The sequence below is a fragment of the Calypte anna genome, chromosome 2 (assembly GCF_003957555.1).
Source record: "Calypte anna isolate BGI_N300 chromosome 2, bCalAnn1_v1.p, whole genome shotgun sequence".
NCBI lineage: Eukaryota > Metazoa > Chordata > Aves > Apodiformes > Trochilidae > Calypte > Calypte anna.
This window is the reverse complement of record NC_044245.1, coordinates 84,772,414-84,796,378: the sequence shown is the minus strand read 5'-3', so window position 1 is coordinate 84,796,378 and position 23,965 is coordinate 84,772,414. Positions and strand designations below refer to the sequence as shown.

Sequence of the window (23,965 nt, the reverse complement as noted above, 5' to 3'; positions counted from 1 at the left end):
GCCTGATGCTTCTGGTTCCAGTGCTCCAAAATCCACGTTCTGCTGCTTATGGCAATGCCAGCTGCAGAGCAAAACGAGTGCTTGTTGTCCAAACAGCAAGATCTGGCCAAACAAGATCTGTGTGCAAGGACAGATGCTGCTTTTCAGGTCCTATGGTAGAAGTAGCATTATGGTTACAATGGCTAACAGGAGGTTTTATATCTGAAGAAATTGACAAGTGGATTTTTGCACACACGTGGGAGAAGCCATGAGTTTCTTCGTGTTGTGTGTGTGTGTTTGGTGCCATAGCATGTTCACTGACCAATGCCAAACTGTGTAGGTCTGGCACATGGCTGGCTGTGGAGTAGCCAAGTAGCCTGAAGAGAGATCCTATCAGCTTGCTGAGCTCTGAGCAGTCTGCTTTCATAAGGAAGCACAGCTCATCCACTCAGGTTGTGTTTGCACGTGTATCAGCCTCTGTTCCTTTCCTCTCTCGGGCACCCTCGTGTGCTTTTCCTTTCTTACCTGATACTAACTTTACCTGCTTCAGCCAATTTCAGTGTAATTTTGGAAGACGGGGCAGATGTCCTACACTGGCAGTAGAAGAGGGATGCACACACAGGGGGCGAAGTTGCCCCATGAATGTGTTTGAGATTAGATGAAAGTTGTGATGAACTTCTTCTTTTAAGAAGGCACAAAGCCAAATTTTCACTATTTTCACTTGTGGTGATTTCCCAACTGCATCCCCAATTTCTCATAGTTTTTCAACCTTCATATAAAAACTGCAGGGTTTTGGTTTTTTTTTTTTTGTTGTTGTTGTTCTAAAGCATGTGAAAGTACCTCCCTTTCTTGGTTTTGTTCCTAGAGAGCAATCCTTTATGAACACAGCTGCTGGTATTCGGATTCTCAGTGCCTGTAATAGGTTATTGTGGAGGCTTATGCTTCCTTAGTGGAACAGAGTACATTTGTTTTGGTTAATAAGCTTTTCTGCACAGACTCTTGCTAGGAAAGCAAAGTTTATTGCAAGTGTGCTCTGTTTCATTTGTTAGAACAATCCTTAGTACTAGTTCAAATAAGTATTGATGATGAATCGTGATGGTTCAGCTTTCAATACGACCTAGAAATAAAGAGCAGATAATGTTAAATAATGATGACATAATATATTTTTCCTCTTCAATTTCTTTTTTAGAAAAAATAAATTTTAACATAAGCCATGTCTTCCTTATGAAGTAGAATCAGAGTCCAGTTGATAAAGTATTTGGCTCTCTTCTAGATAGTTTTTCTGGGTTTCAGTTAGGTAATGAAAGCAAGGTAGCATAATCCCAGGCTGAACGATACAGAATTTCAGACTTGTTTTGTGTTCTTACTGAATGTGTTCCAATATTTAGTTTTGAAATCTGTGATCTTTGTTTCAGAGCACTCAGGTATGTTTTATTTGTAGATACATTCAGCACTTACTGGAAGTTTTATTTTGTTTTCCAAAATCTTGTTACAGTTCCAGCAAGCATGCTTGTACAGTAAAACAAAATGAAGGGGTAGGATGCCTGAAAATTTGAAGGTTTTGGTATATGCTGCTTGAGCATTCTGTGATGAATTAAAACAGCATATCATGCACCTATTTATTCTAAACAGTAAAGCTTTATTCTTACAGTAAAGTAAAAGAAGCAAGGCAAATCTGTAATATTGTTTTCTAATTACTGATCAGAATTGCATGGGTTATTTTAAAGAACTGCTTCCTTAAATTGATAAGTATTGGTAATTGATAGGAGAACAGGAGAAGCCAGGATTACTCAGTACTTACAACTAGGTCAGTACTGAATGGCCAACCATGATAATTGGTAGATTGCATCAGGATAGAACACACTTGCAGAAGTCAGTTATACAGATCAAAGAAACTTAACTAAGACAAAATTCCTTCCAAAACATCTTATAAAAGTATTTACAGTTCTTAAAACTGTTTGCATGCCTACACATGTTAAATGTTTTACTGTAAATTTATTTTAAAAATTTTGAAATTTATTTTTTCATTAATATTATTACAAATGTGACTCAGTAATAGAATGGGCAAGGTATTTTTCAACTTAAGTGCTTACTTGACTTTAACGGAATGCGTTTACTTTTTTTGTCTTGCTTAGTTCTGCTACTGCCACAGAAGATGCTCTTTAAGCTGTCTATAGTTGTAGGTAAAATAGTGCCTAAAAAGTGCCTAAAATTAGGCACACTTTTGATAGAGAAAAAGTTTGAAAGGAGTATCCAGCAGAAAGGGTTCAGTTATGCCTCTGAAAGTGCATGAGTTACTATTTTTCCCAAATAGAAGTATCAGGTTTGGTTGTGTTTGGGTTTGGTTTTTTTTATATATCAAAACCTCACTCTGTCTGAAGTGTATGAGGCAATGTTAAAAATGTGCTCAGCTGTCATCCTGTGTGACTCGTAAACAACTGACTCCAATGCATAACACTTCTCATCTGTGTTTAATATAGGACTTAGTATAAATATGACCATTAGCTTTGTATAGAAAATCATCTCTACAGCTTGTTTCTGGCATTTCTTGCAGGCCAAAATACACTGAACTACTTGAACTGAAGGAGCAGTTCGTGAGGGATGTGTATTACTCTAAGCAACTGCTCTGCAGGGAAAATGTGCTGCTTGGATTTGAGCATTTAACCCTAATTGCTGGTACCAGAAGAACCCCAGAAATCTTGATGGCCAAGTTATTTTTCCATGCTTTTGTAGGGATAAGGCTTTACCTTTTTGCTTATTCTGCTGTATTTCTAATAATATTTTAATAATATTTTAAGGCCATAGTTACTGTATATCTGGCAGTGTTTTGTGTTCCTTCTGAAGTTTTTAACGAGGTGGCAGTTCCTGAGATTATTTTTATGGACATGGTTAAACATTGGAGGAGAACTGTTCTTAACTCTATTCCCTCCACAGTGAAAACACTTCATGCATCTTGCTATATATTTCTTAGGGAAAAATATGGAAGTACTTGAAAAGATAAATTGAAATTTTAAATATTTTATGGAGAAAATTAACACAAGAGGAAAATTTTTCACTGTGAGGACAGTCAGACATTTCAGTGGTCTCCCAGGGAAAGTGGTGGACTCCCCCACTTTGGAAAGTTTTCAGCTCAACAGGGTGCTGAGACCTATCATATAAACAATAATATTAGAAGGGCTGGACCAAGTGATCCTTGGGGTCCCTTCCAACCTGACGTTCTATGATTCTGTGAAAATGTAAGTAGGACTTAAGATTTTTGTATGCAATATGCTGAGCATTACTTTGTTCAATGTAACGTTGGTTTCATTTTGTTTCTTGACTGACCACAGTTGTATTATTGAAATCTTGTTCTCTTCTACTCTTCCTGCTGGCAGAACTTTACTATTCTGTTAATGTAATTGTGCATTCAGGGACCAATTTCAAAGCCCTTAATTCATTCAGCATTAAGTGGTTAGAACTGCTCTGAAAGGTTATCACTAGTACACCTGAAACATGGAGAGGAATATGTTGGTTTGTGTGATGTGCTCATTAGACAGTTACCATAGAGGGAAATTCTTTGTCTGTCATGAAAGCCATATGCATTAAAACTACAAACATTAACGTAATATCAGTTCTTTGAAATTAGTGGCTTTGGAAAGCTACACTGTAAAGAGATGAGATTATATTTGCTACATACTCAGCCAAATTATCTCTGTGCTCAGCCCCAAAAGGCCTGCAAAATGTTCAGACATGTACGCTTCATTTGTACTAATAAACATTTATTCATTTGATTCTCTTTTAATAGGCACAGTAAGAATTAATGAGACTAGCATTTCAGGTCTTTCAAATTCTTCTAGTATGGTTCAGCTTCCAAGATGTGTCACAACTTATTTCTGTGGGTTTTCACGACAGTCCAACAATGTACTGAAAAAAATGCAGAGGCAATTAGAGCTCATTCATCTGGAGCAGTGGTAAGGAATGGTAATCACCCTCAGGTCAGCTCTGCCTCTTGAGATTTACTAAACAGCCACTAAGAGTTAATGCCATGCTTTTTTCCCCCTCCAGCATCACACTTATTCTTGTTTGAGGTACTTACTATCTTATGCTAAATCCTACCAGAAGCTTTGCAGTGTTGTAGTACAATTCATTCCCTGTAGTACAAGAGCACAAGCTGGTGCTGTTGAACATCTTTGCCAGCTACATCCACAGTGGAACTGTGTGAACCTTCAGAAAGTTTACTGACAACACCAAGCTGTGTGGTGTGGTCAACATGTGGGAGGGAAGGGCTGCCATCCAGAAAGACCATGACAGGCTTGAGAGTTGGGCCTGTGCAAACCACATGAACAAAGGCAAAGTGCAAGGTCCTAGAAGTGGTTTGGGGCAGTCCCATGTAAAAATACAGGCTACTGAGAGAACAAGTGGAAAGTAGCCCTGAGAAGGACCTGGGGTTGCTGGTTGTTGAAAAACTCAACATCATGGGTCAGCAATGCGCTGCTGCTGCCCAGAAAGCCAACCATATCCTGGGCTGCATCAGAAGGTCAAGGGAGGTCATTCTCCCCCTCTGCTCTGGTGATAGCCCACCGGACTACGTGTGCAGCTCGAGAGCCCCTAGCAGAAGGACATGGAGCAATTGGACTGAGTCCAGATGAGGGCCACAAAGATAACTGGAGGGCTGGAGCATCTCTCCTGTCAAGAGTTTGGGGTTGTTTGGTCTGGAGAAGGGAAGGTGCTGGAGAGACCTTACATGATGGAGTACCTGAAGGGGGCTTACAGGAAAGCTGGGAAGGGACATCTTACAAGGATACGTAATAATAGTACAAAGGGTAAAGGCTTTAAGCTGCAAGAGGGTAGAATCAGGTTAGACATTAGCACGAAATTCTTTAGTGTGAGGTTGGCAAGACACCAGAACAGGTTGCCCAGAGGCCACCTCCCCAGAGGCCAGGTTGGATGGGGCTTTAAGCAGCCTGACCTAGTGTCAGGTGCCCCTTCCCATGGCAAGGGGCTTGCAACTAGATTATGCTTAGAAGTTCCTTCTGACCCAAACCATGATCCTGTCTCCCATGTACGTTCAGTGTATCATCTGTAGCGATGTAAGACTATTTTGCCTTTTTTACAGATTTGAAAACTGCAGTAACTTGCAGAAATCTGATTCTGTGACTGTCAATTGCATTCTCTCTCAAGTCTTTGTTCTTCCTTTGACATCATCCATCTTAGTCTTCTTTTTCATGATGGACAGAAACTGTGCCTGGCAATGGGAAATGTGTTAATTTGGCGACTCTTTGTTAATAGGAGTTATTTTCAGTCTCTAGGCATATGGTATTCAGTTACGGCTATTGTATTTTGAATATTTTTTCCCTGGCTAAGCAGAGTTTTGTTGATTTAGATATTCATACATGTATGATTTTGTCTTTATTTTTGGTTTTGGGTGTTGTGATAATTCAATAGAAAAAAATTAGCGAGAAGTATGTAGAGAAAGCACAATTGAAAAGTTAATTTGACCATGTTTTAAACTGCTTGCAAAGAAATTATCTGTAAGCCATATTCCTGTAAGAGGCAATTAATTGTGTTCTACTAGTCGGCTCTTTTTTTTTATTGTCTTGGTAGAGAAGTGCTGTTGTCTAAAAACACTTCTGAAAGGTTTTGAAATTAGGAGCTGCATCTACTCTGCAATAAAAACTTGTCTATTCCACCTGGCTTCTGTGTAAGCACTCTACACTGTTAATTTTTGTGTTTCCAATAAAGAAGAAGAGGAGGAAGAACTTCCTGCTCTAGCAAGTGAAACACATAGAGATGTTGAAGGACATATTGTGAATTGCAGATCTACCAGTAGAGGAAAGTAGATGAGAAAGTACAAAAGAGAGTAAAGAAAGAAGGAAATGTCTCTGAATTCAAGCCTCTTCATTAAAAAAAAACACTGAACTATGTAACTGAAATTTTCCCTGGTTTTGATCATTCTTTGCAGACTTCTTGAAAAGACCGCTGGAAAATTATGTGAGAAAATTAAAAGTACCTGTTCATGTGATTCGAATGGAACAGCGTTCTGGATTGATTAGAGCCAGATTAAAGGGGGCTGCTGCTTCTAAAGGCCAAGTCATCACCTTTTTAGATGCTCATTGTGAATGTACAGTAGGCTGGCTTGAACCTCTGCTGGCAAGGATCAAAGCTGACAGGTAATCATCCATCTATTGGTCTGTGTGGTTTGGTTTTGTGTTGGTTTTGTTTGGGGTTTTTTTTGGTTGTTGTTTTTTTTTGTTTGGTTGGTTTTGTTTTTGTTTGGCTTGTTCTAAGTTGGAAAAATGTCCATTTGGAAATGTTCCAAGTATTACAATATAGCCTACAAACAAATATTTACTTTCTGAAGGACTGGATAAGTTGTCTATCTTCTCATTTGTTTAAGGATAAGAGGCTAATTCAGTGCAGCTTTTAAAAAGTAAAATTTGGTTTAAAGTGAAGCTCATATGGAATGCCTGGGATAATATGGTGAATAGTAGTTGAGAGAGCAATCGAGTTTGAGGTGTTCTGTCTACAGCCTAGCCCATTTCTTCATGAACTTGAGAAGAGATCCTTGAGGAAGAAGTAGAGCCCTAATCTCCTGTAACATCCACACTGTGAGCATGAACTGCCAGGCTTACTGCTATCAGTTTCCTCATCCTGGTTTCTTTATTTTGTAACATTTGTATTATGGAATTCTGTGCTGTGATTTGGTTCTCAGGGGTGTGTTCTAAAGTTAGAATAGTTACTGGCATCATACTCATCTACGCTGTGGGAACCATAGCTTTGTAATTCTATGATAAGTCAAAATTCACAACTCTAACATCCAGGATAGTATGGTAGAAATTGCGTTGAGAGGGGGGGAAAAAAAAGCAAACAACACTGAAGTTAGAGAATGTTCTGCTTTTTATAATATTCATACATCTGACCAGTACCTCTGTGTTTGCACACTACTCTGTTAGTAAACAGCGTATTAAATAGACTGGATATTAAGTGTTACAGGTTTCTGGGGTTTTTTCTTGTGTTTATAGATAAAAATAATTTTTAAAATTTGATACAAAATATAGCATTGCATGATGACAAAGCTGCAAGTAATAATCTTTGGAGATGTGCTAAGACACAATACTAACCTTTAAGTGATCATTAACACACATTTCTATGAGACTACATTACATACCTTGTTACAATTTTTTTGCAAATGGCCCAACTAAATAAGTCCTTTGAATTCAGATTCAAACTTTTTACAGAGCTTTTTCTCTGAGGATGGTTATTTAAGTGTCTTTGAGATTATTAGAATTAGTTTCTATGAGTATATAAATTAATAATGCCAGGACACTGACAAGGAAGCCTCTTTCTGTTGAGTTTGCACTAATTATACTTTTTGAACAATTACTACCATTTCTTAGTCCTGAGGGCATATAAGAATACTTCCCAGAGCTAATGACAGAGTTTTCATTCCAAAACATGCAGGTTACTTTGAACTGCTTAATTAAGAACCGAAAGCTTTTATTTTCTTTACAATCACTGTATAGCATTGAGAATGCTATGATCAATTTTTCCATCTTGTAATAATGCAAATACCATTTTAAGAACAGAGCTATTATTGCCAAAATTCTATCAGGAAAAGACATTTTCATGTAGATGAATTAAAATTAAAACAAAACTAGAATCAAACCAACTTTTTTTACACCTTAATTATTTTTTCTTTCCTTTTCTTAGGAGAACAGTAGTGTGTCCCATCATTGATGTAATTAGCGATGACACCTTTGAATATATGGCAGGTTCAGACATGACCTATGGTGGATTCAACTGGAAGTTGAATTTTCGTTGGTATCCTGTTCCTCAGAGGGAGATGGATCGACGGAAAGGAGATCGAACCCTTCCTGTGAGGTAAGGAGAAATTATAAAATTGGTTAAAATTTTCACCTGGTGTTTACTCATCTTCTCTAGATTAATCTTGTTAGTATTTAATCAGTTCTTTCATAGCATTGTTTTTGTCTGGTTGAAAGACTAGCATAAAAGTTCTTTCATGTGTATTGGTTGTTGTTAACTTTTGGATTAGTCCCTTTAGAAATATTTTTTAGTTTTATGTCAATTACCAGTGAATTACTAGTTTCTATAATGATGCATGATTTTTTTTAAATTGAAAATTATTTTAATCACCTATTCCAGCAAATCATATTTTGAAAACATGCCTCAGTGTTTGGCGTGTGTATGTTTGTGTGCATGTTCATGTACATGTAAGCTAAATGTCTTCCAAGTGCATGGTTGGGAGGTGAATTTCTAACTTCATGTCATGTACATGTTATGGCAAAGGTAACAAGAAGCACAGATAACTTGCCTGTAATATGTATTTTTTAGCAATTGCAAGTTTTCTGGCCTCAGTGTTCTGAGAAGTGGCAATATTTACTAACCACAAACTTGAGGATATGGCCTTTGCTGTTTTCAATTGATTTGCATTTAAGAAATCCAGAGGTCATCTCAGGGTATAGTACAGTTTTGGGTTTTTTTACCAGTAAGGAATTTGCAAAAAAAATCTGGATGTAACAATTTTCTTGTATGAAGCAATAACAGTGAACACAAGCAGGCTACTTCATGGCCTCTCATAACTTTGTCAAGAACAGAACTATAAATTTCCTGTAAGAAATTGGTTTCTTTTTCATGAGTTACCAGCATTGGAAGCAGGAGTCTTTCTCAGAAATAGCATCAGCTTTCTACAGGCTGTTGCTCTATCTGGACTCCAATTTGAAGTGAGAAATAGGGAGAACTGTCACTAACTGGTTCCATCTCTGGAAAATTTTGAGCTAGGAAGCACAGTGACAGTAAGTTAATTTGGATGGAAGCCCACTGAGAAGGAACATGTTAGCAACTTGAGAAATAAAAAGCCATTTTGTCAGTACAAGTGTTATAAGACTGATGCTTACTTTTTGTCTTTGTCTCCCCCCTCTCCCCTCTTTCCTTCCTTCCAGGACACCTACAATGGCAGGAGGCCTTTTTTCAATAGACAGAGATTACTTCCAGGAAATTGGAACATATGATGCTGGAATGGATATTTGGGGTGGAGAAAACTTAGAAATTTCTTTCAGGGTAGGTAAAACTCTTTTCAGTGTTTTACTACTCAGGACAGTTCATTTTTAGTTCTTTGATCTGTATAGATCTGCTGCCTGCATCAGTGTCCTCTCTGCGTTGTTAGAACTTTGCTTTCTGTCCAGTTCCTCCAGTGAAGATGCACAGGCTGTCAATAGACAGTGCATGGTGAATAGTTGGTATCCCAAAAGATTGGGATGGTCATTCTGAAGCATGATTGCATGTGTGGTAAAAGGAGTTCAATTCTAAAAGCTCAGGAAGCATAAGTCAGGGGTGATGTCATCAGTGTGTGGTTTGATGTGTCAGTGAAATGTATCTCTGTTATAAAACAGCAAGAAGAGATTGTAACTTAATTATTGCATGCCCTCATTTGGATGTAGACCTAACCAGTGCTGTTCTCACTTTCTTTCCTACCAAATAGCACTATTTCCTGTTGTTTTTACTCATCAGCTCAAAGTACATAGGTGGATACTTGTAAAGGAGTTCAGTTTTCTGAATCTGCCATTTTCAGAGGCCACCCCCCAAAGGAAAAGAATTTCAGAAACTTTACTTGAAAAGTAAAGGGGATTTTTATGTGGAGAATCTGTTTTCTAATGGACTTTTTTGGACAGATCACCACCTGTTACTTCCCTGTGATTCATACCAACCTTTTCCTTTCTTCACTGGCAGCTTGCCCAGTTCCCTAAAGTAGTCTCTTGCTGATGCATTATTGCTGTGAGGCCCAATGTGCTCTTTATTACTGTGTCTTACTCAGGCTTGTGAGCAACTTTATCTGTTTGGACAGGAAACAGGCATATGTTTCTCTTCCATGCACTATGCATTTGTTTAGACCCAAGCTAATGTTGTGTCTCATACTTGAATAAAAGCAAGTGCTGAACGTTTCAGTGACTTGCAGGTATGCAATAATTGTTCTACCACTTTCAGATTTGGCAGTGTGGTGGCACATTGGAGATTGTAACTTGCTCACATGTTGGGCATGTGTTCAGAAAAGCAACACCCTACACGTTTCCAGGAGGTACAGGGCAGATAATCAATAAGAATAACAGACGGCTTGCAGAAGTCTGGATGGATGAATTCAAAAACTTTTTTTACATCATATCTCCGGGTAAGCAAGTGTTTGGTTATAGAAATATTTATTAAGAATTTAAATGGTATTCCTACTTGAAAAGAAAATGAGTATTTAAATAAAAATGTTATTGATTTGAAGTTTGTAAGGCAAAGCCCCACTGAAAGGAAGGTCTTAATTGAAAAATAATTTTGTTGGCCAGATATGCCCTTAAAGTCTTTTCAATCTTCCCCCCTTCTCCTGTCACTTTTGCCCCCCTCTCTCATCCTTTTTCCCCCCTCTACATTTTCCAAAAATGATTTATGAATGAGCTTCATGTGCAACAGAGTTTAAAGCTCAGTGAAATGTCAAAGAGTTAAATGATAGTGCTGAAAACCAGCCATCCAAATGCATCTCATAATGTGCTGGAGTTTGGCCTCTGGCTCCAGTGTGGTAGGTGTTCCAGGCTGAATAGAGAAGTGATTTAAATGAAACCCTGTGGAAGGAGTGGCGAAAGTTATTATCTTTTGGCTTGGTAAAGTTTGAACTTCACTATCCAGAGTATAGAGGCAAATTGCCAATGTGTTTGACTTCAATATTTATTATGTTTCTTAAAATGAATTTTAACAAAACATGAGGACATAAAATAGAAGAACAGATTTCCTATGAATCTCAAGCTTTCTGGGAAAAAAAAAAAAAAAAAACGAAAGAAAAGGTCAAGAGAACAAGGGGAGCCTGGGAAATACTGAATTATTTATTTTCTTTCAGGGTGTTTTTGTTGGTGTTTAAAAAAACAGAGACAAATATTGAGTTGCAACAGGCATCCTCTCTGAATAAGTGAGACATTAGACACATTCAACTTCAAGTACAAAGTGGTAGATCTGTGTGTCATACCTGCTTTTCCAAGGACATATCTAAAAATATAGTATTTCCTTATGACTTACTTATTAAGCCTGCGTTAATATTGAAGTTTAAAAGCTGTAATGCAATACATGGAGTCTGTACAGTGTCAAATTTTAGATTAGGTGTTTTAAGAATACTTGGGAACAAATGACTACCAATTTATGGTGATTTTTGTCTTAGGTAAAAGCATTACTCAAGATTAGGATTTTTTTTTTTAATTAAAAATAATTCTTCCTACTGCCCAAAGCTAGTTAGCTGAAATCAGAAGCTAACAGCTTATGGTTACTACTCTGTGTTATTAACAAAGAATTGTGAATTCAAACATGACATGTAGAGATGTATAATTCAGAAAAGTTGTCTGCAAATAGGTGTTATAATTTTTGGTTAAAATTGCTTGCATGACTGCATAGTTTTTATACTAATAGCCTGAATGTACTATGGACAGGGAAGTGCTCTTGCCAAGCTCCTCTTAAAGCATCTGCACCCACTGACTGGCACACCACCTCGTCTGTGTGTCTGTATTGACACTGCACTAGAGTTTGATACTACAATTTCCAAATGTTTAAATCATAGGTTCACATATTACCTGAATAAGTTGGGTAATTCTGAAATCACTTAGTTCATTCTTAGCTGTCATACAGTAACTGTTGTTCAGAGGATGAACACATAAATATATTCAGTGCTGCGCATGCCTCTTGCCCTCTAAATCCATGTAAGTTGTGAGAGCCATTAATTAGAAAGGATTCCTATGTTGGGAAGTGCACAAACACCTTACTGTTGTTATTCTGGTATCTCCAGTCTTACTTCAGTTTTGCAGACCCTGATTTTACCTGTTGACATGAAATAACACAAAATTTCAGTCTTTCTGGCCAGTAGTTGTCTTGGGAACTCAGTTCTATCTCTGCTGCATTGGCTCATTTAGACATATTCTGCTTTTACAGGTATCCTTCTAATATAAAAATGTAAATATACAATTCTTTCAGCATGCTGATGTAGTGACCCTCAGCACAGTACAATACACAGCCTGTGAATCTCTTTGCTAGTATGATGTGTGCTTTCAATGTTACTGTGACAGTGTCATGACTTCTTGTGAGGGCTGAGGTGAGAATTTTTTAGCCAATGCTTGTTTTCAAGCCTGGATGAGTAAGGAAAACAGGCAATTCTGTGTGCACCTATGTTTTTTCTCAGTAGTTGACATAGATGAGAAAATTGGATTTTGAAGGAGGTAATATACAGATGGGCATCATTGAGCCTAGCTAACAAGAAGATTGTTTCCTCCTTAATGTCCTTTGTCTTCTGGATCTGTACTATAGTGAATCATAGAGGGATTTGGCCAGGAAAGCAAACTGAAGATTCTCAGGTAGCTTTCCCATTTCATGTAATCTGTGCTGTCTGGGGAAGGGGGGAAAAAAATAATAAAAAAAGCTTAGTGCTTGAATGATAGGAACTCAAGAGACTTTTTACTGTTGATATAATGTAGTTAAATGGAAAGCTCCTCTCATGAAAAGTAAGTCTGTAATCCTTTTTTGTTTAAAAAGTGCAGTCTAGAACAAATTTCTTGTCTGTTTTCAGTTTTTAGGCCTTTTAGAAGCCACCTCTCTGCTTAGAAATGGTTAGGTACAGATGTGGATTGGGCAGGAAAATGTTGTAGCAGCTGCTGCTCAGCCAAAATAAAGTCTATCTCATTGGGCACAACAGCTCTTCTCAGTGACAGTAATGGCACTACCTCTAATCTTTTCTCAGTACCCAACAGTTTTCTTCTTTAACAGTGTTAAAGCAGAGTGTTGTTTCCCAGGCCATTTCTTAGGCTTTCAGAAAACAGATACAGCATGTGCAGGTGAATAGTCTGATACCTGAATTCAGTTGTTCTGTGGACTCTGCCGCTTCTTTCTTCCTAGTGTTGGCCTTTAATGATTTTCTCCAGTCTGAAATACTAGGGTTGGATTGCCTAAGATGAGGCTTCACAAGATGACAGTGCCAGCTTCAGGGCTTGCAGTGAGGAAAGCAGCTTGCTTTTCATGGCAGGTGATAGGGCTTCACCCCCCTCTCTTTTTAATTGTTTCTCTTTGTCAACTGATTTGACTTGTTAAACATGTCAGGATCATTTGTCCTGTGGACATTTGTCCTTTCTGCTGGTTATTTAGCTCCCATGTCAGCACAGGTGGTGCAGCAGGAATCAGAAGCTAAGCAAAGGAAAAGTGCACATTTCTGTGGCAGCAACAGCTAAGTATTGATGTTGGCTTACCAGAGCTACCTCCCCCTAAACTTCTCCTGATAACTAACTGATGATAAACTGACAGTTGTAGAATTTGTTGGAATCCTTAATGTAAAGGCAAACCATGGATACTTTCAGACTTTGTGTTTTCCCCAATGCTGCATCTGAGTTTGGGTTCCAGCTCCTACATGCTCCTCCTGCTCCCTGCCCAGCATGAATCCTTGGCATTCAGCAGCCTCTGGCATCCCAGCTGAAGGCATCCCAAAATGCAGCTTGGTTACAGCCTCATCCAGTTTGTATGGAAATTAGTTCTACTGTTGACCAAAAGTTTGCCTCAGGAAGCATCTTCCTATGCACTGGGCCTAACTGGACAGGCCTGAAAGGACAGATTACAGAATTGCCTGCACAAGGGACACCTAGACAGAGACTGAGGTGTTTAAGCCCTCTGACCCAGTTTTCAGGATAAGTTTCTAATCACTGCTTGCACTTGTCTCTGGGCAAGCATGGTAAGTGAAGGTTCAGAATGTACATGGATATTGGTTTTATTTATGTACAAGGGGGAGGACAGAGAAGGCTCTGAGTTGAGAGTGATAGAACTTGTTATGTAGCTAAGCCCACATTAAAAATACATATCTGACCAATTCCTCGTATTCTTGTTTTCAGCTAGCATTGCCTATTAGTTTTAATTGGGAATACAAATAATGTAGCTGTTCAAATGGGTTTTAAATGGTTATTGCTTATTGAGTTTCATAAGACTAAACAGACAAGTCTGATTTTTAACAGAAGACCACTTTTAGATGAAATAGTTTTCATCCTGTGCTTTTAAAGGTGATTGAGCAATTTGTAAACATGATGAAAACACACTTCTTTTTTTTCCAAGCATTTTAGCGTAAATATTGCCACATATTGAAATTGGCAAGCAAGTCCTCTGCTCTTTTGAAATGTTGAGAGTGGCAGAACTGCTGCAACATGTCTGATGAGAAGCTTAAATATGAGGTGGCAAAGAAAACTAAACCGATAGGCTATTCTACTGATAGACACAATTTGTATTTATCTTTTTGTAAAGGTGTAAGGAAAGAGTGTTATACATTATTAATCAAAGAAGTCTGGTGCTGCATACCAAGCTTTAGGAACAGTGGCAGCACAAGCAAGTGTTGTGATGAGTTGTACATTTGTATAAGAACAACTGGTGATGGTGTGATTGGATGATTTGATGTGGGGATTTTGACTTACCAATATTTATTTTTCAGTACATCTTTAAGCATATGTATGAAAAGCATACAATTGTCCCACTGCAAACAGCAAGCTGTGTGACAAATAGAATCATCAGGGATGTCCAGTGTTTCAATGTAATTGGGGAAATATATATATTGCGTGGTTAAATAAAGACAACCGTAGCAATACTGTTGAATACTATTTCAGATTATTTTTCCTGTGATGAAACAAACCCACAAAAAAAGTACAAAAAGTTGGTTTTGTACTGTATGTTACTGTTTTGTATATAAATTCTACCAGTCTGTGGAGGCATTTTAGGCTTAATTTTTTTATATGCATTGTTTTGCAGTTTTCCTTATTAGCTTCTATTTTTTCCCCCAAAAAGAAGTTACACATAAATAAACTGCCTATGCACTGTATAGTGCAAATGTATAGGAACACTCAAGCTAGTACCGAGTTGTATAGATAAGGTACCAGGAACCTGGAAAACAGAGTAATTTGGCCCTGTTAGAGGACACCCCTAAGGTAACTGCACTGCTTCTGCAATTCAGTCCATCTGCTTGGCCTGATGCTAAATGTAGTCTGTGTGCCAGTGTATGGTTTGGTGCAGACCTAACTTCAGAGAGGATTTAAAAAAAATTTTTTTCAAACTAAAAATGGTTAAATGGAATATAGTACCTTTTATTTCATTATAATGGAGGGAAAACCAGCTCACACTTTAATTTCTACATGGTAATCTTTAAAACTGCTTTAAGAAACAGCATGCTTGTATGCTCTTAAGTATAACTTTGCATTTAATTCTTTAGAGTTGTGACTTGTTGCTACTCAGTGATGTGACAAAGCCTTAGCAGTGTTGTTTTCTGAAGGTCAGTGTAGCAAACTGATGAATGAGTTTTGAGTATCATAAGGTTGTTCTAAGCACGGTGTAAGTGCTGAATCCATCAGCTGCTTTTTCATCATGGAAAAATGAAGAAGTCCATACTTGGCTGTGGCTGGTACAGCCTTTCTCTTCCTACTTCATCATCCTTTGAAAGAATGTTCCTTTTGCTGGGGAGGGAATATTTGCTGTGGCAAAGATAAGGCAGTGTTCTAGGGAGGATTTCTCTTCTTTTGTTTTGTTTTGGTTTTGTTTCTTTGTTTCATTTTTGTTTTATTTTGAGGTTTCTTTTGTGACTGGAAAGCACAGGCAAATTTTCTGGGGTTCTATTCCAGGAGATTCTAAAATTCCATTCACACGAATCAAACATTAAAAAACAAGCTTTCATTCTCTTTCATTCCCTTACCAGTATAGTTTTCCAGGATCTTTTTTTAAAAAAGCCTTTAGCTAAATAACAAACAAAACAAACCCCAAGAACAACCCACAAACAAATCAAACAACCAAAAAAACCCAGTCTAAAGTCCTGAGTAGCATTTTTCACTTGTTCTTTCTTGAATATTGAATAACTAATGTTTTTATTGATATTTACAAACATTTATCTGAAATTATGTGTCTTAATTGAGTAGAAACACACCATCTGCTGGCAGGTCGATTTCATAACAGAGTATGCCCACTGGGAAATGTCTCGGACAGTTTCAGAAGGTCAACAATTTTAAACATAATTCACAATTCTCTAAGTGGAGGGATTTCTGAAAAAATGTATGTAGCTGGAGGTATATATTGTGGTGATCAGCTGAGCCATCAAATGCCCTGCATGGGGATTTTAAATTCCAAGGACTTGTTCTTTTTTGGGCTGGGTTTTGGTTTGGTTTGATGTTTTTTTTGTACTGTATTACTGTGGGGCCGTGTGGTATGGAGTGTATTGTGAAAAATTCAAAACAGAATGTTACACGTGAAGACTTGAATTTATCCTACCCTTAATTAATTAATATTGCAATATTAAATACAGTAGTGCTTAATTATCTACTGATCAAGCACACTTTCCTCAAGCCTTCTGCAGATAGGACTTGCACAAATTAATTTTCAGAAGGAATTAAAGGAGTCATAAAGGAGTGAGAAGATAGAGGAAGAATGAGCACTTTGATAAATGACCAAAGGAGAAAAAGGGAAGCAAAATACCACAAAAAAAAAAAAAAAAAAAAAAAGAAGGATAGCAATCCTAATGGTGAAAATAGTTTCTGCAGGTGCTGCAGTTATGTTGAACAAATACTGAATTAATAAAGAATTTGTTTCCTGTAAAAAGGTAACTTTCTGATTGTTTCTTTTTGCAGTCAGATGATGAAGGGTCCATCAAATGGTACCTGCCTTAGAGAATTGAGTTAAAATGGAATTCTCCTTACTCTGCAGGAGACTGCTGTTTTTCACTGCATAGATATTCATCCCCGTTGCCATTGTAAATAGAATGGCAACAGTGATTATAACTGCTTCAGCCTTGTTCCAGTGATAACTTAGTAAACAATTGTATTCAAATAGTTCCATAAACCACAGGTGAGAGATGGCCATGTGTAGCACAGATGTAGTGATTCAATCTTTTGTGTCATTTTTCTGGAAAAAGAGGTCAGAGCTAGTGACTGATGTGTTCTCTCTGAAAATATAGACAGCATACTGTCATATTAAAAAAAAAACAACTTTTTTTTTTTTCTGTAGGACAACTTTCTAAAGAGAAAAATCTTTCATGCAAGCAGTGTGTTACACTAATCACTTTTGTATTAAGTGGAATCATAAAAAGTTTATGAGCAGCCATTAAATAAAACTTCTGTTTCCCCAGGAGTTACTAAAGTTGATTATGGTGACATATCCTCACGACTTGGATTAAGACGCAAGCTCCAGTGCAAGCCTTTCTCATGGTACCTGGAGAATGTTTATCCTGATTCCCAAATTCCACGCCATTATTTTTCTCTGGGAGAGGTAAGATTTTAGCCTATATATTTGTTTACCCTATGAAAAGTATGTTGCAAAGTAAGTTGTTTATATGCTGAACTAAATAGTGCTAGCAAGTTATCTCCAGCAAAGTTGAGTATCTTGCACCTGTGTTCCAGCCATGTAAAATGATCCATCTGGCTTCTCAGTGGGGCAGAAAACTGAACTCTGGTTTTATAATACTATAATTTTAATGTGTTCCTTTTTCTTTACTACAGTACTAGATGTCACAGAGGAGGACTTTAGAAATATTTCTTCAGCAATGTATAGTTATGGATAATTTTCAGTATAACATTCTTTATATAGAGTCTGAGCAGCACTTTGCTTAAGAACTAGACCAGAACAAGCAAGAACATTGCTTAAAAACTGCTTTAGCTTTATCCCCAGAATGCTGATCCTCAAGCCTTGCTGGGCATTTTTCTCTTTTTTTCTTCAATGTTTCTTAGGTGACTGTAGAGGTAGGACAGATGATGCTGTCCGAAATAAGTAGGCATCTATTCTCCCTTACAAATCATGTTGAGTCAAATTGGAGGGTGATTTTGCACTGTTTGTTTTTAAAAGAAACTTTTTAAACAAAATGGAGCAGGCATGATGTTAGGAAGCAGAAATTCATGCCTGCTTACTATATAGTAATAGAGGGATTAAGGCTGTAACTCCAGAAGGGAGAAAATTGAACTCAATCACCTATGATTTAAAAGGGAATTAAACCTACTGTGCCTAGGAGTGTGCTTCAAAACTTCTGGTGGTTTTGGGCTGGAGATTGAATTGTATCCATTCTCTTAAGCTGAATCTTTGAGCAAAAAGAATCCCCAAGATGTAAAGATCCCCAAAAATAAGGAAAGAAACAAACATGATTCTGTAACCTGCTTTTAAGTTTGAGTCTCAGACAGTGGTTTCTTGTTGTAATACAGTTCCTATATTTTACATTTCATTCAATAATTTTTGGACATGCAGCAGAGAAAACTTGTGCCAGTGAGGTTTGAGGTGAGCCTAGTTCTCTTCTAAAAACAGCAGCCTTTGGTGATGTGCTTTTTTTTACTTCCAGATAAGAAACGTGGAGACAAATCAATGTCTGGATAACATGGCAAGAAAAGAAAATGAGAAAGTTGGAATCTTTAACTGCCATGGGATGGGTGGCAATCAGGTGACAATTCTTTATAATATTAATCTACCAAATTATTTAGAACACTACTTCTCATCAGAATAATTTTTTCAATTATTTCATTAGTTATACATAAACTTCATCTTTAGCATATTTTAGGGAGACCTTATTGAAGAAGCTGTCTGTAAGAAGAAAGGTGTGAGGTGTGTTGGTGGTTTATCATTTGCAGGGTTTTGAGGCCTGATGGCAACAGGTTTTAGATAAACTGTTAAGCAAAAAGTTAAATGAGGAGGAGTCTGCTATAAGCCAGCCTTCCTCTCCTGTAGGGTCTCTGGAACTTTCTCCCAGTTAGACCTCCAGACTGGAGTCGTTATGTCAAAAAAAATGATGCCTGTACTTGGAATGCCAGTTTTAGTGTACATTTTTCTGCATGTTGGTTCTGGAATTTATTTTACATCTGTTTTTTCATTCTCCTTCATTAATAATTCTTGATGAATTGTTTTCTGGTATACAAAGATCACCTGTGCTGGGGATCCTCCTTTTTCTATGCAGAAAGCAGTCTGCAATTTGAAAACATATATTTTGTCTGAAGAGCTTGTTCATACAGTGTTTATATTAATGTTCTATAAATTTTTAAGAAATAATCCGTTCTATACATGCTGAAGGGGAAATAGTTACAAATGAAGTAGTGCACAGATGCTCCCCCTTCTGCCCACACCACCAATATTCAGTCAAATTTTGTTTCAGTTCCTCTCATTCTTTTTTTGTCCAGGTTTTCTCATATACTGCCAACAAAGAAATTCGAACAGATGATCTGTGTTTAGATGTATCTAAGCTTAATGGCCCAGTAACGATGCTTAAGTGCCACCACCTAAAAGGAAATCAGCTTTGGGAATATGATCCAGTGGTAAGTCTTCTAATGATTTGTGACAGGAAAATGAGAACTTTTTTTACATGTGCCTACAGAGCAATGTATTCCTTTGTGGGACCACTAATTAACAGCCAGAACAGGAAATGTCAGGGTTATGTTCCCCCCATCATTAATTTCAGTGTAGTCACTTGATGAGCACCTGTATTGATATAATTTCCTGATGAGATTTTAGGGTCCTCTTAAAGGAATAGTTTCAATGTGCTCTCAGATATTTTGAAGAAGGATAATATGATAATGTAGTGTTCTGTTAAGGTGAGATCAACAATAGAAAACTATTCCAGGCATCTACTAGCCCAATAAAAGGTAATGCTACTGATTTGGTGACAATTTCAGCACCTGGTGGCTTACCTCACACCAGATTAAAAAGAAATACTTTTCTAATTAAAATATTAGCATCCCAAAATTGTAAAGAAGGCTTTACGTTTCTAGTTATGGCTGCACAGTTAAGCTAGACATGCTTAAAGCTGCTTTATTTTAATCATTCTTTCTTGTACATAATGTTCAAATTTACTTTGAAGTTCATATGTTGAGCTGCCATCGCTAGAAATTATTTTCTGTTGATATCTTCATTGTTACCATGATTTTCAAGCTCTAAAAACTAGTTTGTGTTTAAGTAGTGCCTGAGTTCTGGCATGGCTAGTTAAAAAACCCTAGAAAATACTCAAACTTGTTAATATAAAATCAGTTTACTCCAAAGGACTGTTGCAAGAAAAGTTGTGGAAGAGGAATCTTGATGGTATTATCACGATAAATATTTGATAAAGAGAACATGTAGATGTTTAGGTGCTAAAAAGTCTTTCCATTAATTTTTTTTTTTAAGTGGAGGGATGTTTCTAAGTCAATAAGCTTGCTATAGTTTTTAGTAGCTGAGGTGTTAATGAAACCTACAACTTTTAAAAGTAGAATATGAATAAATGATGATTTTCTGATTAGGATAGTTAATGTTGAAAGCAGTGGATCTCTACTAGGATTTCTGCACAGTAAAAGCAAATGCTGATAGGAGACTGAAGAAAGTTGTTGAAGACTTTCAGAATGAAATGTGAATTGAAATTACTACATTTGAGTCTTGGGAATCATTCATTCTTGCTTTTAATGTAGTTGCTTTATCTAACATAAGTAAATAAGACAAACAGTACTACTATGTGCAACCAAGCAGCAAGTCCTTTTTATTTTATTTCTAATTTATCAATGCTAATAACATTGCATCTACAGACACCTAATTGCAGTAGTCTGTCTCGCAGTGATTGCCACAGACTGCAAAACAGAATTCTCCTGTATCAGTACCCAGACATAAGTTATGCTGTATGTGGTTTTGTCATTATTCCGTCAATGGAAGATCTTCTGATCTTCAGAGCTGGTACTGAAAACTGGCTAATAAAGCACAAAATGAACTTGGAGAATACTTAGCAAGAACTGCCCATGCAGTTGTGTGGTCTTTGGTTTGGTTTTTTTTCCCCTACTGCCTCTGTTCAGGAGGTGTGTAAGAAACCCCTTTCACTCAATGGAAGGAAAAGAAAGGAGGCAAAAAACCCCAAAGTTGTGAATGTTCCAACTCCATTCATTCTTTTGCTGCTGTATGAGTGCAGGAGATTGATGTGCAGAGATTTTTGTTGTGTTTTTTTTTTTTTTTTTTACCTTTTGCTGCTTGTGCACAAAAGGCCTGCCTGTTCTGCCACTTTTTAGTCAGTCCAGTACCCCAGTTGTGCTGCTGAGTGAGAAGAAACACTGATAGTAATGCCAGTCAGGACCATAGACAAGTTGATGCTCGAAGTATCTGTAGCACAGTGGCAGAAAATGCAGCTTCTGAAGACCTCTTCTCCATGAGGACAGTGCTGAGGTAGATAAAGTGTTGTATGGAAGGCTGCATAACTAAGATTAGTAGATACTGGAAAAGATACATATGTGTGTGTGTCTTTTCACTTTTTTTTAGAAGAACATGCTTTCTAAAAGTAACATAGTACAAAAATAACATAAAGTGAGGTCAGTTTTGTGTCCTCAGGTGAGAAAAAAGTGTATTGAATACATATTCAGTGTGTTCATTCCAGTCTGATCGAAACTACTACTGGAACTGGTGGTTAAAATTGTATATTTTGCCAAACTTTCATTTGTAACTCCTTGAAGATTCCCAGCAGTAAAGTCCTATTTAAAGAATGATGTATAGAACGAGAAAGCATCATTTAGAATGTTGAGTGTAGTGAAATGAGGCAACCAGGTGCCACTAATTACCAGGCAGTGGGCATGAGCTTGTGTCAAGCCCACATGTGCCTAATTAGGGTGGGCCCCCACTGCGCATGAGCAGGACCAGGGGCCAATAAAAGCTCATGCTCACTCCCTGGCAATTAGTGGCACCTGGTTGCCTCATTTCACTACAGTTGAGTGCTCTGTTTTTCATGAAACATGGTTTTTAGTATATAAAACATCAAATGGTAGATGTAGCCATTCTTTAGAATCGGGATCTAGAGTCAGTATCCAAGTTGTCTTGCTTAGTTCCTATTTACCTACGGAAGAAATTTAATGGCTTCTAGAAAACCTTTTATTAGCTTATGCCTGGTGATTTCTGTAAAACTGATTTTTTTTTCTTTTTGCCTTCCAAGAAATTAACCCTGTTGCATGTGAACAGTAACCAGTGCCTGGACAAAGCCACCGAAGAGGACAGCCAGGTACCCAGCATCAGAGACTGCAGCGGCAGCCGCTCCCAGCAGTGGCTGCTCCGCAACGTCACCCTCCCAGAAATATTCTGAGAGGTTCTAAAGAGAAGCAAGGATTGACTGGGCTACCTCGGCTGATGCTTTGGCTACACTGTTAAGTAGCTACAGAAGAAACTTCTGCTCGGCAGAATCCACAGTTTGTCAGCTGTTAGAACTCGTGCAGCTTCTCAGTAGCTGTGAACCAGCCTTCCTGTGTAAGGATGTGAAATTACCACGCATACGAGTGAAACTGCACCCACTGATGTTTACAAGATCAAAAGAGTTTCTTCCAGCAAATAATGTAGAGAACGTTTGGACAGTGGAAACATAATCAGTGAAATAGTCTCTCTGAAGAGCTGCATATCATTGTAGTTTGCTTGCACATCAGTAACCTCTGCTGAAAGTGCTGTTGTAATGAAGAAAGTTCCAAGAATTTTTTTTTTCCTGGTTAGCAGTGGTAACCAGACTACTAAATGTAGATCCACAAATACATGACAGAGCTGGAAACCAGATTCAGTAACATGAGATGTGAGTTCTGTGGTTTCAAAACAAAAAGTAAACAGGGTTTAATGGAAACTACATCAGAACTATGAAAAGTACAATTTGTTATAGTGAAGTATCAAATTTATATGTAGATTTTATACCTCAGTGGGGAAAAATAACCAAGTCAAAAGGCGTTTTTCTTTTGCAATTGTGTGATAGTTCATAAGTACTTTTTTTCCCTGGTGGGTCTAAAATTATTTTCGGCACAAAATGAGCGTAAGAATAAACTTAGCTCTTGAATGTCAAATCAACTTGTTTCATTTTTTTAAATTTTAATTTCTTGGCTGTTGGAATTGTATCTTTTTATTACTGTCTGAAAACTGGAGGTTAACATGCTGTCTAACTTTTTTTTTTTTTTTTTTTTTGTCCAGACCCACTGTTTCAGTTTATACTTGGGTCAGTCAGCTTATGGACTTTCATGGCCAAACAGAAGATTTAAGTACACTTTGAAAATAAGTTAACTTGATGGAATACATTTAGCACCCAAGACTCATACTACTGTACTATGGTTTTGTTTTCATAGCAATAAATCTTTTGTTCTTTGTTTGATTTCAGTCATCAGAAAGCCAGAAATAAAATACATGATTTGGGAAGCAGGAGATCAGCGAAACTGAAGGTTTTTCTGAATCCTTTTTCACTTCATATTCAGATGTGCTTCATTGTCAAGTGCATATTTAGATTAGACTCTGAACTGTAATGTTGATCTGCTGCTTTTTTCTAATAAAACCTAAGGAAAAATAGCTAAATTGGCATGGTTTTTAAAGTTAACATAGCCAAAAGCAATATGACTATGTCATTACATTGGTCTGCATTTTTAACTGAATTGCTTTGTTTTGTTAAGAAAAAAATCTGTGTGGGCTGATCTTGAAAATGAGCCATTGAACACTCAGAGTATACATTAAATTTTCTTTTGGAAAGAAAAATGAGATTTACTCAATGAGAATATTTTTATGATAAGTGTCATTGTTTGGCCAACTGTCCTGTAAAGCAAATTAAACCTAGACTCATGCAAACATTGTGTGGAATTATATTTGGCTGTCATGGCCATTTTAAATTTGCTATTCTAACTTGGTTTAGTCCATGTTATTTCCATTATTTCTTCAGAAGTACACAATAGTTTTCATACAAAAAGCAGGGTAAATGTTAAAAAATTGCAGCTCCTTTAAAAATATATGGGATCAATTGACGTGAGACTAATATTACATAAACCATTCAAATGTATAACTGTCTTCTTTATTTGATCCCCCTTCTTGTATAGCCTGCACTTCTTACAAGGTCAAAGTAGGTTTATAAAAGTACATTTATCATAATGACACTGAAATGTGCCCAAATGACTTTTAGGAAACCTAAACACCTCTGCCTTTATGGTTATATGAGAGGACCTGTTCCTCTGGTACAGTCTGTGAAGAGAAGAGGATGGGTGACACTGTC

The 23,965-nt window shown here is 37.3% G+C and overlaps 1 protein-coding gene across 3 annotated transcripts in view; it reads left to right on the top strand.

Moving 5' to 3' along the window:
* The window catches only part of GALNT1 (polypeptide N-acetylgalactosaminyltransferase 1), an 89,678-nt gene extending 66,131 nt beyond the window's left edge, over nt 1-23,547 (top strand). For all 3 annotated transcript variants that reach the window (XM_030445539.1, XM_030445538.1, XM_030445537.1), the window contains 8 exons: nt 5,921-6,128; nt 7,669-7,839; nt 8,919-9,036; nt 9,961-10,141; nt 17,120-17,259; nt 18,317-18,415; nt 19,146-19,280; nt 21,899-23,547. In XM_030445539.1, coding sequence (XP_030301399.1) covers nt 5,921-6,128; nt 7,669-7,839; nt 8,919-9,036; nt 9,961-10,141; nt 17,120-17,259; nt 18,317-18,415; nt 19,146-19,280; nt 21,899-22,045 — 1,199 coding nt within the window. In that variant the 3' untranslated portion in view covers nt 22,046-23,547. The remainder of the gene's footprint in view (nt 1-5,920; nt 6,129-7,668; nt 7,840-8,918; nt 9,037-9,960; nt 10,142-17,119; nt 17,260-18,316; nt 18,416-19,145; nt 19,281-21,898) is intronic.
* Nucleotides 23,548-23,965: the final 418 nt, after the last annotated feature.